This window comes from Nannospalax galili, unplaced genomic scaffold (assembly GCF_000622305.1).
Source record: "Nannospalax galili isolate Female #2095 unplaced genomic scaffold, S.galili_v1.0 scaffold538, whole genome shotgun sequence".
Taxonomy (NCBI): Eukaryota; Metazoa; Chordata; class Mammalia; order Rodentia; family Spalacidae; genus Nannospalax; species Nannospalax galili.
The window spans coordinates 3,109,278-3,120,513 of NW_008343842.1; the positions used below are offsets into that span (position 1 = coordinate 3,109,278).

The window sequence follows — 11,236 nt, forward strand, 5'->3', positions numbered from 1 at the left end:
TATGTATGTGTGTATTGCCTGCATGTAGGTAAGTGCACTCGTGCAGTGCCAGCAAAGAACAGAAGAGACTGTCAGATTCCCTGGAACTGGAGTTATAGACAGTTGTTAGCTGCCATGTGGGTGCTGGGATTTGAACCCAGGTCTTCAGCAAGAACAGTCAGTATTCTTAACCGCTGAGCCATCTCTCCAGCCCCATAAGCTTACTTTTTTTTTTTAAGTTTAAAGCTGACTTGACTCAGATCTTTTGAATGATTTTCCTTGTATTATCTCTAACTGTACCCAATTCCCTCCCTGAAATACCTGACCCACTTCTACCAATTGAGATGGACCTCAAGTCCGATCCTCTTGGGGGCATCTTTCCCATTCCACTAGGCTGGGATTATTAATATTACCCTGTAGGTCACGTGGAATTAGGATGTGGCAGTCTATTTTAAAACTAGAAAGATGGGGACTGAGGTGTGGATGTTGCTGAGTCATTGTGATACCCTGAAGAAATCCCTAACCTATCAGAGAAACAAGTATGGTCATGGTCAGGAAAGTGATGGTCACCCCTGGTGTGAAGGTGGGCCAGCAGTGAGTGTTTATTCCTGTACTGCCTCTGAACTCTACAATATGTGTGTGTGTGTGTGTGTGTGTGTGTGTGTGTGTAAAATATTTATGTTATGTGTATGAGTGTTAATGCCTGCATGTGTGTAAGTGCATCCATATCATGCAGTGCCTGTGGAGGGTAGAAGATGGCATCACATCCCCTGGAACTGGAGTTCCAGATGATTGTTAGCTGCCATGTGGGTTCTGGGATTCAAACCCCGGTTCGTCTGTAAGAAGAGCCAGTGCTCTTAACTGCTGAGCCATCTGTCCAGCCCCCTACAACATTATATTTTGGTTAAATCAAATCACAGAGACTGCCAGGCATGGTGGCACATGCCTTTAATCCCAGCACTAGGGAGGCAGAAGAAGGTGGATCTCTGTGAGTTCAAGGCCAGCCTGGTCTACATAGCAAGTTCCAGGCCAGCTGGAGCCTCAGGGAGACCCTGTCTCAAAAAACAAACAAACAAACAAACAAAAAAAGACCAAAAAAAATCATAGAAAGTTTGTTTTTTGTGTCCCAAGAGCACTCAGCATCAACAAATGTTGAGGGAAGGTTTATAAGACCACTGGGGAAATAACATTCTTCAGTGTGATGGAGGTGAAGAGCAGATGTGGTAGGAAATTTTAAAATTGTGCAAAGCAGAGGAGCTCGGCAAACCCCAGCATAGATGGCAGGCAGCTCTTGCAATGTGACAGTGAAAATCAAAGATGATAGAATGAAATACAGGGCTGGGAATGTAGCTCAGTTGGGAGAATGTTACTCTGCATACACAAGGCCCCCCAGCACCCCTTAAACCAGGTATGGCAGTACCCAGCACTGGAGAGGTAGAGGCAGGAGGATCAGAAGTTCAAGGCCAACCTATCTAGCCCTCCTCTAATATATATGTAAATTATGCACACATGTATGCATACATATAATATCTGATATGTGTGTATATTGTATGTAATATATGTATATGTATGAAATCTTTGAAATGAAGAAGATTCTACATGAAAATCTAGAACCATGTCTTCTCTAGCAAATAGCAGGTCTGGCCACACTAGGCCCATAGTGCCCCTGTAGAACAGATGCTAGAGACCAGCAAACTACTACCTTTGCCAGTTTATACTGTTGCTGCCCTGTCTTGATATCCATGTGTGTTACCTGCTTCACACCAGCACTGCCTCATTGCCACATGAAGAAAAATTTATGCTAAATTCTAGACTCTTCATGTGGCCCAGGATAGCAATTTATAATTGTAATTTAATAAGCAGATAAATTACATCCAGGAATAAATATGCCATAATAAAGGAAGTTTATTTGCAGGAGTACATTGAGAGGGATGGAGAGATGACTCAGAGGTTAAAAGCACTTACTGCTCTTGGAAGAGGACTCTAGTCTGGTTCCCAGCACCAACATGACCCATAACAACTGTTCATAACTCCAGTTCCAGGGGATCTGGACACCCTCTTCTAGACTCCTCAGGCATTGCACACACTTATTTACATACATGCAGGCATAACACTTAAACACATAAAATAAAAATAAATAAAATTTTAAAAGGAGTACATGGAGAAAGTCAGATTGGGTGAGTCTTCCTATGGGCAGAGGGGAAAAGAAGAAAAAATATTTGCATTTCAGTTCACAATTCTGTATCTTTTTGTAAAACATATGAGGTGTATGGGTGTGGGGGTACATGCCTGTGATATCACTCAAACGGCTGAGGCAGGAGGATCATGAGTTTCAGGCCAGCCTGGGCTATGTAGCAAGACCCTCTCTCAAGAAAAAAAAAAAGAAAAAGAAAAGAAAAAAGATACACCAATTGTAAAGAAATTTTAGAGTTTCAGTTTTAAATATTTATATTTATGTGTGTGACTATTTTGCCTGCATGGATGTAAGGGCACCATATGTATAATACCTGTAGAGGTCAGAAGAGGGTGTTGAGTCACCTGGAAACTGGAGATGGATCGTTGTTAGCCAATGTATGGATACTGGCAACCAATCCCTGAATCTCTGCAAGAGCAGTCAGTGCTTTTAACCACTGAGCCATCTCTCCAGTGAGTTTATGCCTTTAAAAATAAACACAGATAATTAATAATAACACGTTCTCCCATAATTGCTGTCCCTATATAAACTCATTAGTGTCATTTTTTGTTGTCTGTTTAAAAAATTTATTTATTAATATTTTCTGTGTATGAGTATATTGCCTGCTTGTATGTAAGTGCACTCGTGTTGTGCAATGCCCGTGGGAGTCAGATAGAGGGCATCAGATCCTCTGCAACTGGAGTTACCAGCATTTGTTAGCTGCCATCTGAATGCTGGGAATTGAATCTGGGTCCTCTGCAAGATCAGCCAGTGCTCTTAACCGCTGAACATCTCTCCAGCCCCTTTTTTTGTTGTCTTAAAGGAGCCAGACAATACAGATTGTTTTTTAAGTGGTCCTTAGCCATCATGCTGACCAAATACCTTGTGATAAGAAAACTGAAATTTGGCTAGTTAGAAAATAAGCTAGGAGCCAGATGCGGTGGGAAGCTGAAGCAGGGGAGCCCACACACACGTGCACAGACACACACACACACACACACACACACACACACACACAGGCCGATGGGATGGCTCAGTGGGTAGAGGTGCTTGCCACCAGGCCTGGTGACCCACATGGTAGAGGGAGAAAACTGATTCCTGCAAGTTTTCCACACATTTGCTGTGGTGCATGCATGCACATGATGATGATGATGATGATGATGATGATGATATTTTAATTAAAATTCAAAAAGAAAGAAAATCAGCCAAAACTAACACCTTAGTCTCCTGACATCTTAAGCATGGCTCTTTCTGCTTTGTCATGACCCACAACCTGAACCCTTGACAATCATGCAAGAGATACTTGTTGAAGGCCTGTTAAGAGTAACACACATTCTGGATGTTGAGAATACAGCCCTGGGCAGTCAAAGCCCGGTCTTCTGACCTTACCTTTTATGAAGGAGTCGGGGGAGGGACAGAAAATGTCCACAAATGTGCACTCGGGTAAAAGTAGAGAAAAGCGATATCTCAGTGGGTGCTATGTTCCATGTTAGAACATATGGTCTATGTTAGAAGACTACAGTGTGTTAAGCATTGATTAATACTGAATTTTGACTCTTGGTCATTTTCCAGCAACATAACCACACTGTTGAATATTACAGGAAGCTGTGCCTAAGTTCTAGTCCTAATTCTAAATGTTATTTAACAGGCAGGGCATGGTGGCACACACCTGTAATCTCAGCACTAAGGACATAAAGGCAGGAAGATCAGCTCCAGGTCATTCTCTGCTATTTACTGAGTTTGAGGCTAGTCTGTACTACATGAAACCTCTTCTTAAAAAATTAAATTTAAATAGCTGGGTGTGGTAGTCCACACCTTTAATCCCAGCACTAGGGAGGCAGAGGCAGGCAGCCTGGTCTACAAAGTGAGTTCCAGGACAGCTGGGGCTATAGGGAGACCCTGTCTCAAAAAAAAGACCAAAAAAAAATATTAAACTTAAATAAACACCCAAGACTTTAAACTTCTGAACTTTGCGATCTCCATTGGGCTTTTTTTTTTTTTTTTTGGTCTTTTTGAGACAGGGTCTCCCTGTAGCCCCAGCTGACCTGGAACTCACTATGTAGACCAGGCTGGCCTCGAACTCACAGAGATCCACCTGCCTCTGCCTCCCGAGTGCTGGGATTTAAAGGCATGTGCCACCACACCTGGCTCATTGAGCTTTTTTAAAGAAATATTTTATTTCTTATTTTCATTTTATGTGTATGCATATATTGCCTGCATGTAGGTAAGTGCACCCGTGTCGTGCAGAAGAGGCTGTTGGATCCTCTGGGACTGGAGTTACGGACAGTTGTTAGCTGCCATGTGGGTGCTGGGATTTGAACCTGGGTCTTCTGCAAAAACAACCAGTGTTCTTAACCGCTGAGCCATCTCTCCAGCCCCTCCATTGAGCTTTTTAGCCCCTTTGTTGTGTTTGTTTGTTCTGACAGGGTTTGGGGGTATGTAGCCAAGGCTGATTCCAAGTGTTCAATCCTGTTTCTGCCTGTGCAGTGCTGGAATTAGAGGCCAGATTGCCACATCATGTACATTTTGTCCGTTTGGAAAATGAGAGTACCTTGAATTCCTGGCTTTGAACATGAAATTGTATGACATTGAAAAAGAGTTTTGTAAAACTGCTATGCAAATGTAACATCTCATATGGAAATTATGCTTCCTTAAAAATGTACTGAAAGCCAGGTGCAGTGACTACACTCAGGGTTCAGAAGGCTGAAGCAAAAGCCCAGGAGTTCAACATCAGACTGAGCAATATAGAAAGTCTCTATATTAAGGAAGAAAAAAAATGCCAGCGATTATGGTACATGCTTATAATCCCAGCACTTGGGAGGTAGAAACCAGAAAATCAGGAGTTCAAGGTCATCCTTGGCTACATAGGGAGTTTGAAGGTAGCCTGGGCTAAAAGAAACCCTACCAGAAAGAAAAAAAGAGGGAGAAGGAGAGAGGGAAAGAGGGAGAGAAAGCGAGAGTAAGGATCTAAATTTCTAAAAATTATTGTAAAAAATACGTTAGATCGAGGCTGGAGAGATGGCTCATCAGTTAAGAGCACTAACTGTTCTTGCAGAAGACCCAGGTTCGATTCCCAGCACCCACATGGTGGCTATGAACTGCCCTTAACTCCAGTTCCAGGGGAATCCAACGCCCTCTTCTGACCTCCGTGGCATTGCACGACATGGGTGCACTCACATACATGCAGGCAATACACTCATACACACAAAATAAAATTTTAAAAAATGTTAGATTTACTTATTTGGTGGGAGGAGGTGGTGCATGTGTCACAGAATACAAATGGAGGCCAGAGGACAGTTTTCAAGAGTCGTCTCCTTTCATGTGGGTCCTGGGGATTGAACTCAGATCACCCAAGGCTTGGCAACAAACATCTGTACCCATTGGGCCATCTCGCAACTCTGAGAATCACTTTCTATTTGATTTCTTTCCAGCTCATCCAAGAATGATGCAAACGGAGAGTTCCAGCAATAGAAACAGGCAAAACCTCTTTGCCTACAATGTCAAGCAAAACATGTACAATGAGGAGAATTTCCAGCAGGAGCACAGGAGGAAGGTCCTCTCCTCTGGGAGCGTGGACATCGACATCACCACCTTCAAACACCATGTCCAGTGCTGGTGCGTGCATCTTCTCGGCTACCCTCAAGATGGGCAGGATAGAAAGATAACCCACCTCTACACAGCCCACTTCCATCTCTGTTTTCTCTTTAATTCCTGTTGTCAGAACCTGCTGTTCATTGCATAATTTCTTTTTCTTTCTTGAGGCACCGTCATAAACTTCTTGGAGTGTTATCCTTTAGCCCATTTTCTGGTATTTTACTGTAGCAAAAGACCCAAGGCTAAGTAACTTGTAAAGCTGTTTATTTGGCTCATGATTCTGGTAGCAATGGGACCACACAGTATGGGAACTGGTGTCCTGGTGGAGACACCTTACTGCGTCACAACATGGCTGAGCACAAAGGGCTAGCTGTGTTCATACGGGGCGAAGGCATGAGGTAGCCTCAGGATAAAAACCTGCTCTCCTGGTGCTGATCCAGTCCCATGAGAGCTAGAAGTCTGGCCAGACAGTGCCTCTGTGCCTGAGGGAGGATCTCCCACAGCTAAGGTCTCATGGCTTCAGGGCTTGGATTCCTCCAAGCATTGCCTCCATGGGACCCACACTCCCCAGCACAGAACCTTTGGCAGACTAGACACATTCCAATCATAGTAGCCATGAAGACCTCAAGTGCCCACAGTATCTGGAGATGATAGTTCAATTAGGGCAGGAGATGGCTCAGTTGGTAAAGGCACTTGCAGTAAAACCTGATAACCTAAGTTCAATCCTTGGGACCTACATAGTAGAGGAGAGACCCAACTCGACAAAATTCTCCCCCACAATAAATAAATTAATTAATTTAATTAAAAAACCAATTACCATTACTAGTCTTCTCCCAAGAAGTAAGACAACTGTGGTGGAGTACATAATGGTAAAAGAATGAAACCTTTCTAGTTTCAACAGGACACTCACAACCTTTAATGCTTACCATGACCAGCTAAGAGGCGCCTAACCTGTTTCTGTGCTGTGAACCATTCAGCAATCTGATAAAGCAAATGAGCCTCTTTTCAGAATCATTTATTTGTTTTTTTATTTGTTTCTTTTGAGACAGGATCTCATATAACCAAAGGTGGTCTCAAACTCAGTGTGTAGCCCCGGCTGGCCTTGAGTTCCTGAATCTCCAGTGTCCACCTCCTAAGTACTGGGATTACTGGCATGTCTCACCACACCTAACTCTTTGACTTTTTTTTTTTCCCCAGTTCTGGGGATTGAATCTAGAGTTTCAGTCATGCTAGGCAAGCACTCTCTATCACTGAGCTATGTCCCCAGCCTACAGGATTTTGTTTATTGTTTTTTTGTTTTCTGTAGTAAAATATATAATGACATTAAGCTGGTTGTTTTTGACCATTTTGAAGTTTAAGATTCAGTGGCATTATTGACATCCACAAAGTTACACAACTGTCACTAGTCTTTGCAAAACTTTTTCATCACCTCAAACAGAAACTCTGTACTCATTAAGCAATGCCTCCCCTCCCCCAACCCGTTTTCTGTCTCTATGAGTCTGCCTCTTCTAGATTAAGCTGTGAATCTGCCTCTTGTGGTCCGAGTAGAGCCGCACAGTGTATGTCTGACTGTGTCTGGCTTACGTCGTTTAGTACAACGTTCTCATGGTTTATCCACATTCTAGCCTGTGTCCATATGATTCCTTTTCTGTGGCTGTTTCCATCCTTTGGTTTCTGTGACTAGTGCTTCTGTGAACACTGGTATAGATCTGTTTCAATTTGTCTTCAATTCTAGAAGCATGTCTACTACTGGAATTCCCAGGCCGTATGATTCCCCAGCTTGATGTTCAGCTTGGGAGGAAGGGGGTATGTACATGTTCATGTGGATATGTGCCCATGTGTGTGTACACAATGCATGGAGGCCAGAGGTCAGCACTGAGTATCATTTTCTACCTGAGTTTTTGAGACGGGCTCTGTCACTGAACCTGGAGCTCATGGATTAGGCTAGTCTGGCTGTAGGGAATCAGCTCCAGCTCCCCAGTGCTGGGATTCCTGACATGCACTGTCATGCCGGCTTTTTGTTTTTTTGCCTGTCTTTTCGTTGGTTGTTTTTTGACAGGTCTCCCTAGTCACACCCCACCTGGAAGTCACAATGTGAGCCAGGCTGGCCTTGATCTCACAGAGATCCATCTGCCTCTGCCTCCCAAGGCCTGGGGTTAAAGGCACATGCCACCATGCCCGGCAGCATTTTTTTTTTTTTTTTTAAATGTGGGTTGAGGATCCAAACTCAGGTGCCCATACTTGTACTTTACCAACTGAGCCATCTTCCCAGCTCTGTTCATTCATTTTTATTTTGGTTTGGTTTTGAAATAGGGTCTTACTACTTAATCCTGACTGGCCTCAAGTTCACCGTCCTCCTGCCTCAGCTTCCTGAATGCTAGAATTATAGACATGCGCCACCACACTTGGGACTAACTTTTGAGGAGCCGGTAAGTTGTTTTCCACAATGCTGATGCTACTTTATATGCCCACCCAAAACGTGCAAGGATTCCAATTTTCTACATCCTTTACAGAGTTTGTTATTTTCCATTTTTAAAAAAATATTTTATTGCACTGAGCGTGGTAGCCCACTCCTGTAGTCCCAGCACTTGGGAGGCAGAGGCAGGCAGATCTCTGTGAATTCAAGGCCAGCCTGGTCTACATAGTAAGTTCCAGGACAGCTGGGGCTACTAGGAGATCCTGTCTCAAAAAGACAAAAAATTTTTATTATTTTTATTTTATGTGTACATGTGTATTGTCTGCATGTAGGTAAGTGCACCCGTGTCATGCAATGCCCGCAGAGGACAGAAGAAGCTGTTGGATCTCCTGGAACTGGAGTTACGGACAGTTATTAGCTGCCATGTGGGTACGGGGATTTGAACCCGGGTCTTCTGCAAGAACAGTCAGTGTTCTTAACCACTGAGCCATCTCTCCAGCCCCTCCATTTAAAAAATTATATCCATTGGGGCTGGAGAGATGGCTCTGTGATCAAGAGCACTGACTGCTCTTGCAGAGAACCCAGGTTCGATTCCTAGTACCCATATGGTGGCTAACAACCATCCATAACTCCAGTTCCAGGAGATTCGATGCCTTCTTCTGACCTCTGTGGGCATTGTATGACGGGTACACTTGCACACATCCAGACAATACTCTCATAAAATAAAAATAATAAACTTTTTAGACATGATGTCTGCCTTAGTAAATATGGAGTGATGTGTCATTGTGTGTGATTTTCTTTTTTTTTTTTTTTGAGGGGGGTTTTGCATTTTCCTCATGACTAAAGATATGAACAACTTTTCCTTTGCTTGTTGGTCACCTGTGTGTCTTTGGGGAAATGTCATCTCATTTACTTTACTCTTTTTAACATTGAGTGGTTTGTCTTTTTATTGTTGAGTTGGGGGATTTCTTGGGATAGTCTGAATCTGATATATGGATATGTAAATATCTTCTCAGTTCCATAAGTCTGTTCCTTCTGTGAGTGTCTTTTGCTGCACAAAGCTTTTAGTTTGATGAAAATGCAATCTAATGTTTTCTTCTAAGAATTTTAGAGTTTTAGCTTTTTAAACATTTGTTTATATATTTAGTTTTTAAGATTTTTTAAAACTGTGGTGTATAGGTATGTGTGTGTGTGTGTGTGTGTATGTGTGTGTGTGTGTGTATGTATGTATGTATGTCTGTGTATGGATACATAAGTGCATGTGCCTAAGGAGGCCAGAAGAGAGTATTGAATCTCCTGGAGCTGGAGTTACAGGCGGTTGTAAGCCACCTACTGAAAACTGAAACCAGGTCCTCTGTACAGCAGCAAGTGCTCTTAACTGCTGAGCCATCTCTCTAGCCTCTAGTTTTAGTTTTGGGTTTTTTGTTGTTGTTGTTGTTGTTGTTCTGGTTTTCAAGACAGGATCTCCCTGTAGCTCCAGCTGGCCTGGAACTAAGTATGTAGACTAGGCTGGCCTCCATCTCCCAGAGATGCTCCTGCCTCTGGCTCTTAAGTGCTGTAATTAAAGGTGTGTACTCCCACACCTGGCTTAGTTTTAGCTTTTTAATTTTCTTTCTTTTTCTAAAGATTGAATTTGCACATTTGCTAGGCAAGTGATCCACCAATGAGCTACAGCCCCAATTCTGTTTTTACTCTTATTTTGAGATAAGATCTTGATAAGTTGTCCAGGCTGGACTTGAACTCACTCTGTAGCCCAGGGTGGCCTTGAATTTATGATTCTCCTGCCTCAGTATCCTAAGTAGCTGGGATTATAGGCTTAAACCATTAGGTCTGTTAGTTTTCACTTTTAAATTTAGGTCCTTCAGCCAGGTGTGGTGGCGTAATCCCAACACTTGGAAGGCAAAGTCCAGCAAATGTCTGAGAGAACAAAGCCAGCCTGGTCTACAAAGTGAGTAACAGGCCAGCTGGAGCCACAGGGATCAATCCATTTTGGATTGATTTTAGTATCAAGTGTGGAGTCAGGGTCCTGCTTTTGCATAAGGACATCCCATTTCACCAGCAGATTGCTGAAACATTACTTTCCCATTAAAGAGAGGTAGCAAGAATAATTTTTATTGCATTTATTTATTTATTATTTATTTATTGTGTGGGTGTGTGTACACATATCATGGCATGGGTGTGGAAGTCAAGGACAATGTTCAGAAATCGGTTCTCTCCTTCCACCATGTGGGTCTCGGGGATCAAACTCAAGTTACAAGGCTTGAAGACAAGCCTTAACCCACCAAGTCATCTCACCAGCACAACAATAATTTCTTTTTTGTTTATTTTTAAAAAAAAAACATTTATTTATTTTTAATTCTGTGTATGTGGGGAAAGGGTTATGTGCACATGAGTATGGGTGCCCACGGAGACCAGAGAGGGTGTTGGAGCTGGAGTTACAGGTGGTTGTGAGTCACCCAATGTGGGTGCTGAGACCCAAACCTGGGTCCTCTGCAAGAGTAGTATATGCGCTCTTATTCACTAAGTCCTGTCTCCAGCCCCGTAATTTCTTAATATATTAGCTAAATAACATTATAAAGAAAAAGTTATATTAAAATTTAATTACCAACGTGTGAAAAATTCCAAAATTATGTTAATAATAATGTGGGTCTAGTAACTACCATACTTTTTTTTTCGGTCTTTTTGAGACAGGGTCTCCCTGCAGCCCCAGCTGGCCTAGAACTTGCTATGGAGACCAGGCTGGCCTGGATCTCGCAGAGATTCCCCTGATTCTGCCTCCCTAGGGCTGGGATTAAAGGTGTGTGTCATCATAGAAAGTTAAAATAAAAATAACTAATGAGATAGTTCATAATGTTTTTATGTACTAAGTGTTTAAGTCTAGTGTGCATTTTATACATATAGCACAACTCTACAGCACACATTGGTGTTCAGTCACATGTGGTTAGAGGTCATTATACTGGGTAGTGTAAATGGAAAGATAGGCCATTGAGTACATGGAGTTTTGCCCTCAAGCCTTTGGCAGATCCAAAATAAATAATAATAATAATAAAACAGAAAATATCTCCTCCATAGTT

The 11,236-nt window shown here is 42.6% G+C and overlaps 1 protein-coding gene across 1 annotated transcript in view; it reads left to right on the plus strand.

Annotated features, from left to right (window-relative positions):
- The window catches only part of Slc26a8 (solute carrier family 26 member 8), an 86,204-nt gene that overhangs the window by 4,526 nt on the left and 70,442 nt on the right, over nt 1–11,236 (plus strand). Inside the window, exon 3 of the mRNA XM_008840203.2 lies at nt 5,584–5,767. Coding sequence (XP_008838425.1) covers nt 5,584–5,767 — 184 coding nt within the window. The remainder of the gene's footprint in view (nt 1–5,583; nt 5,768–11,236) is intronic.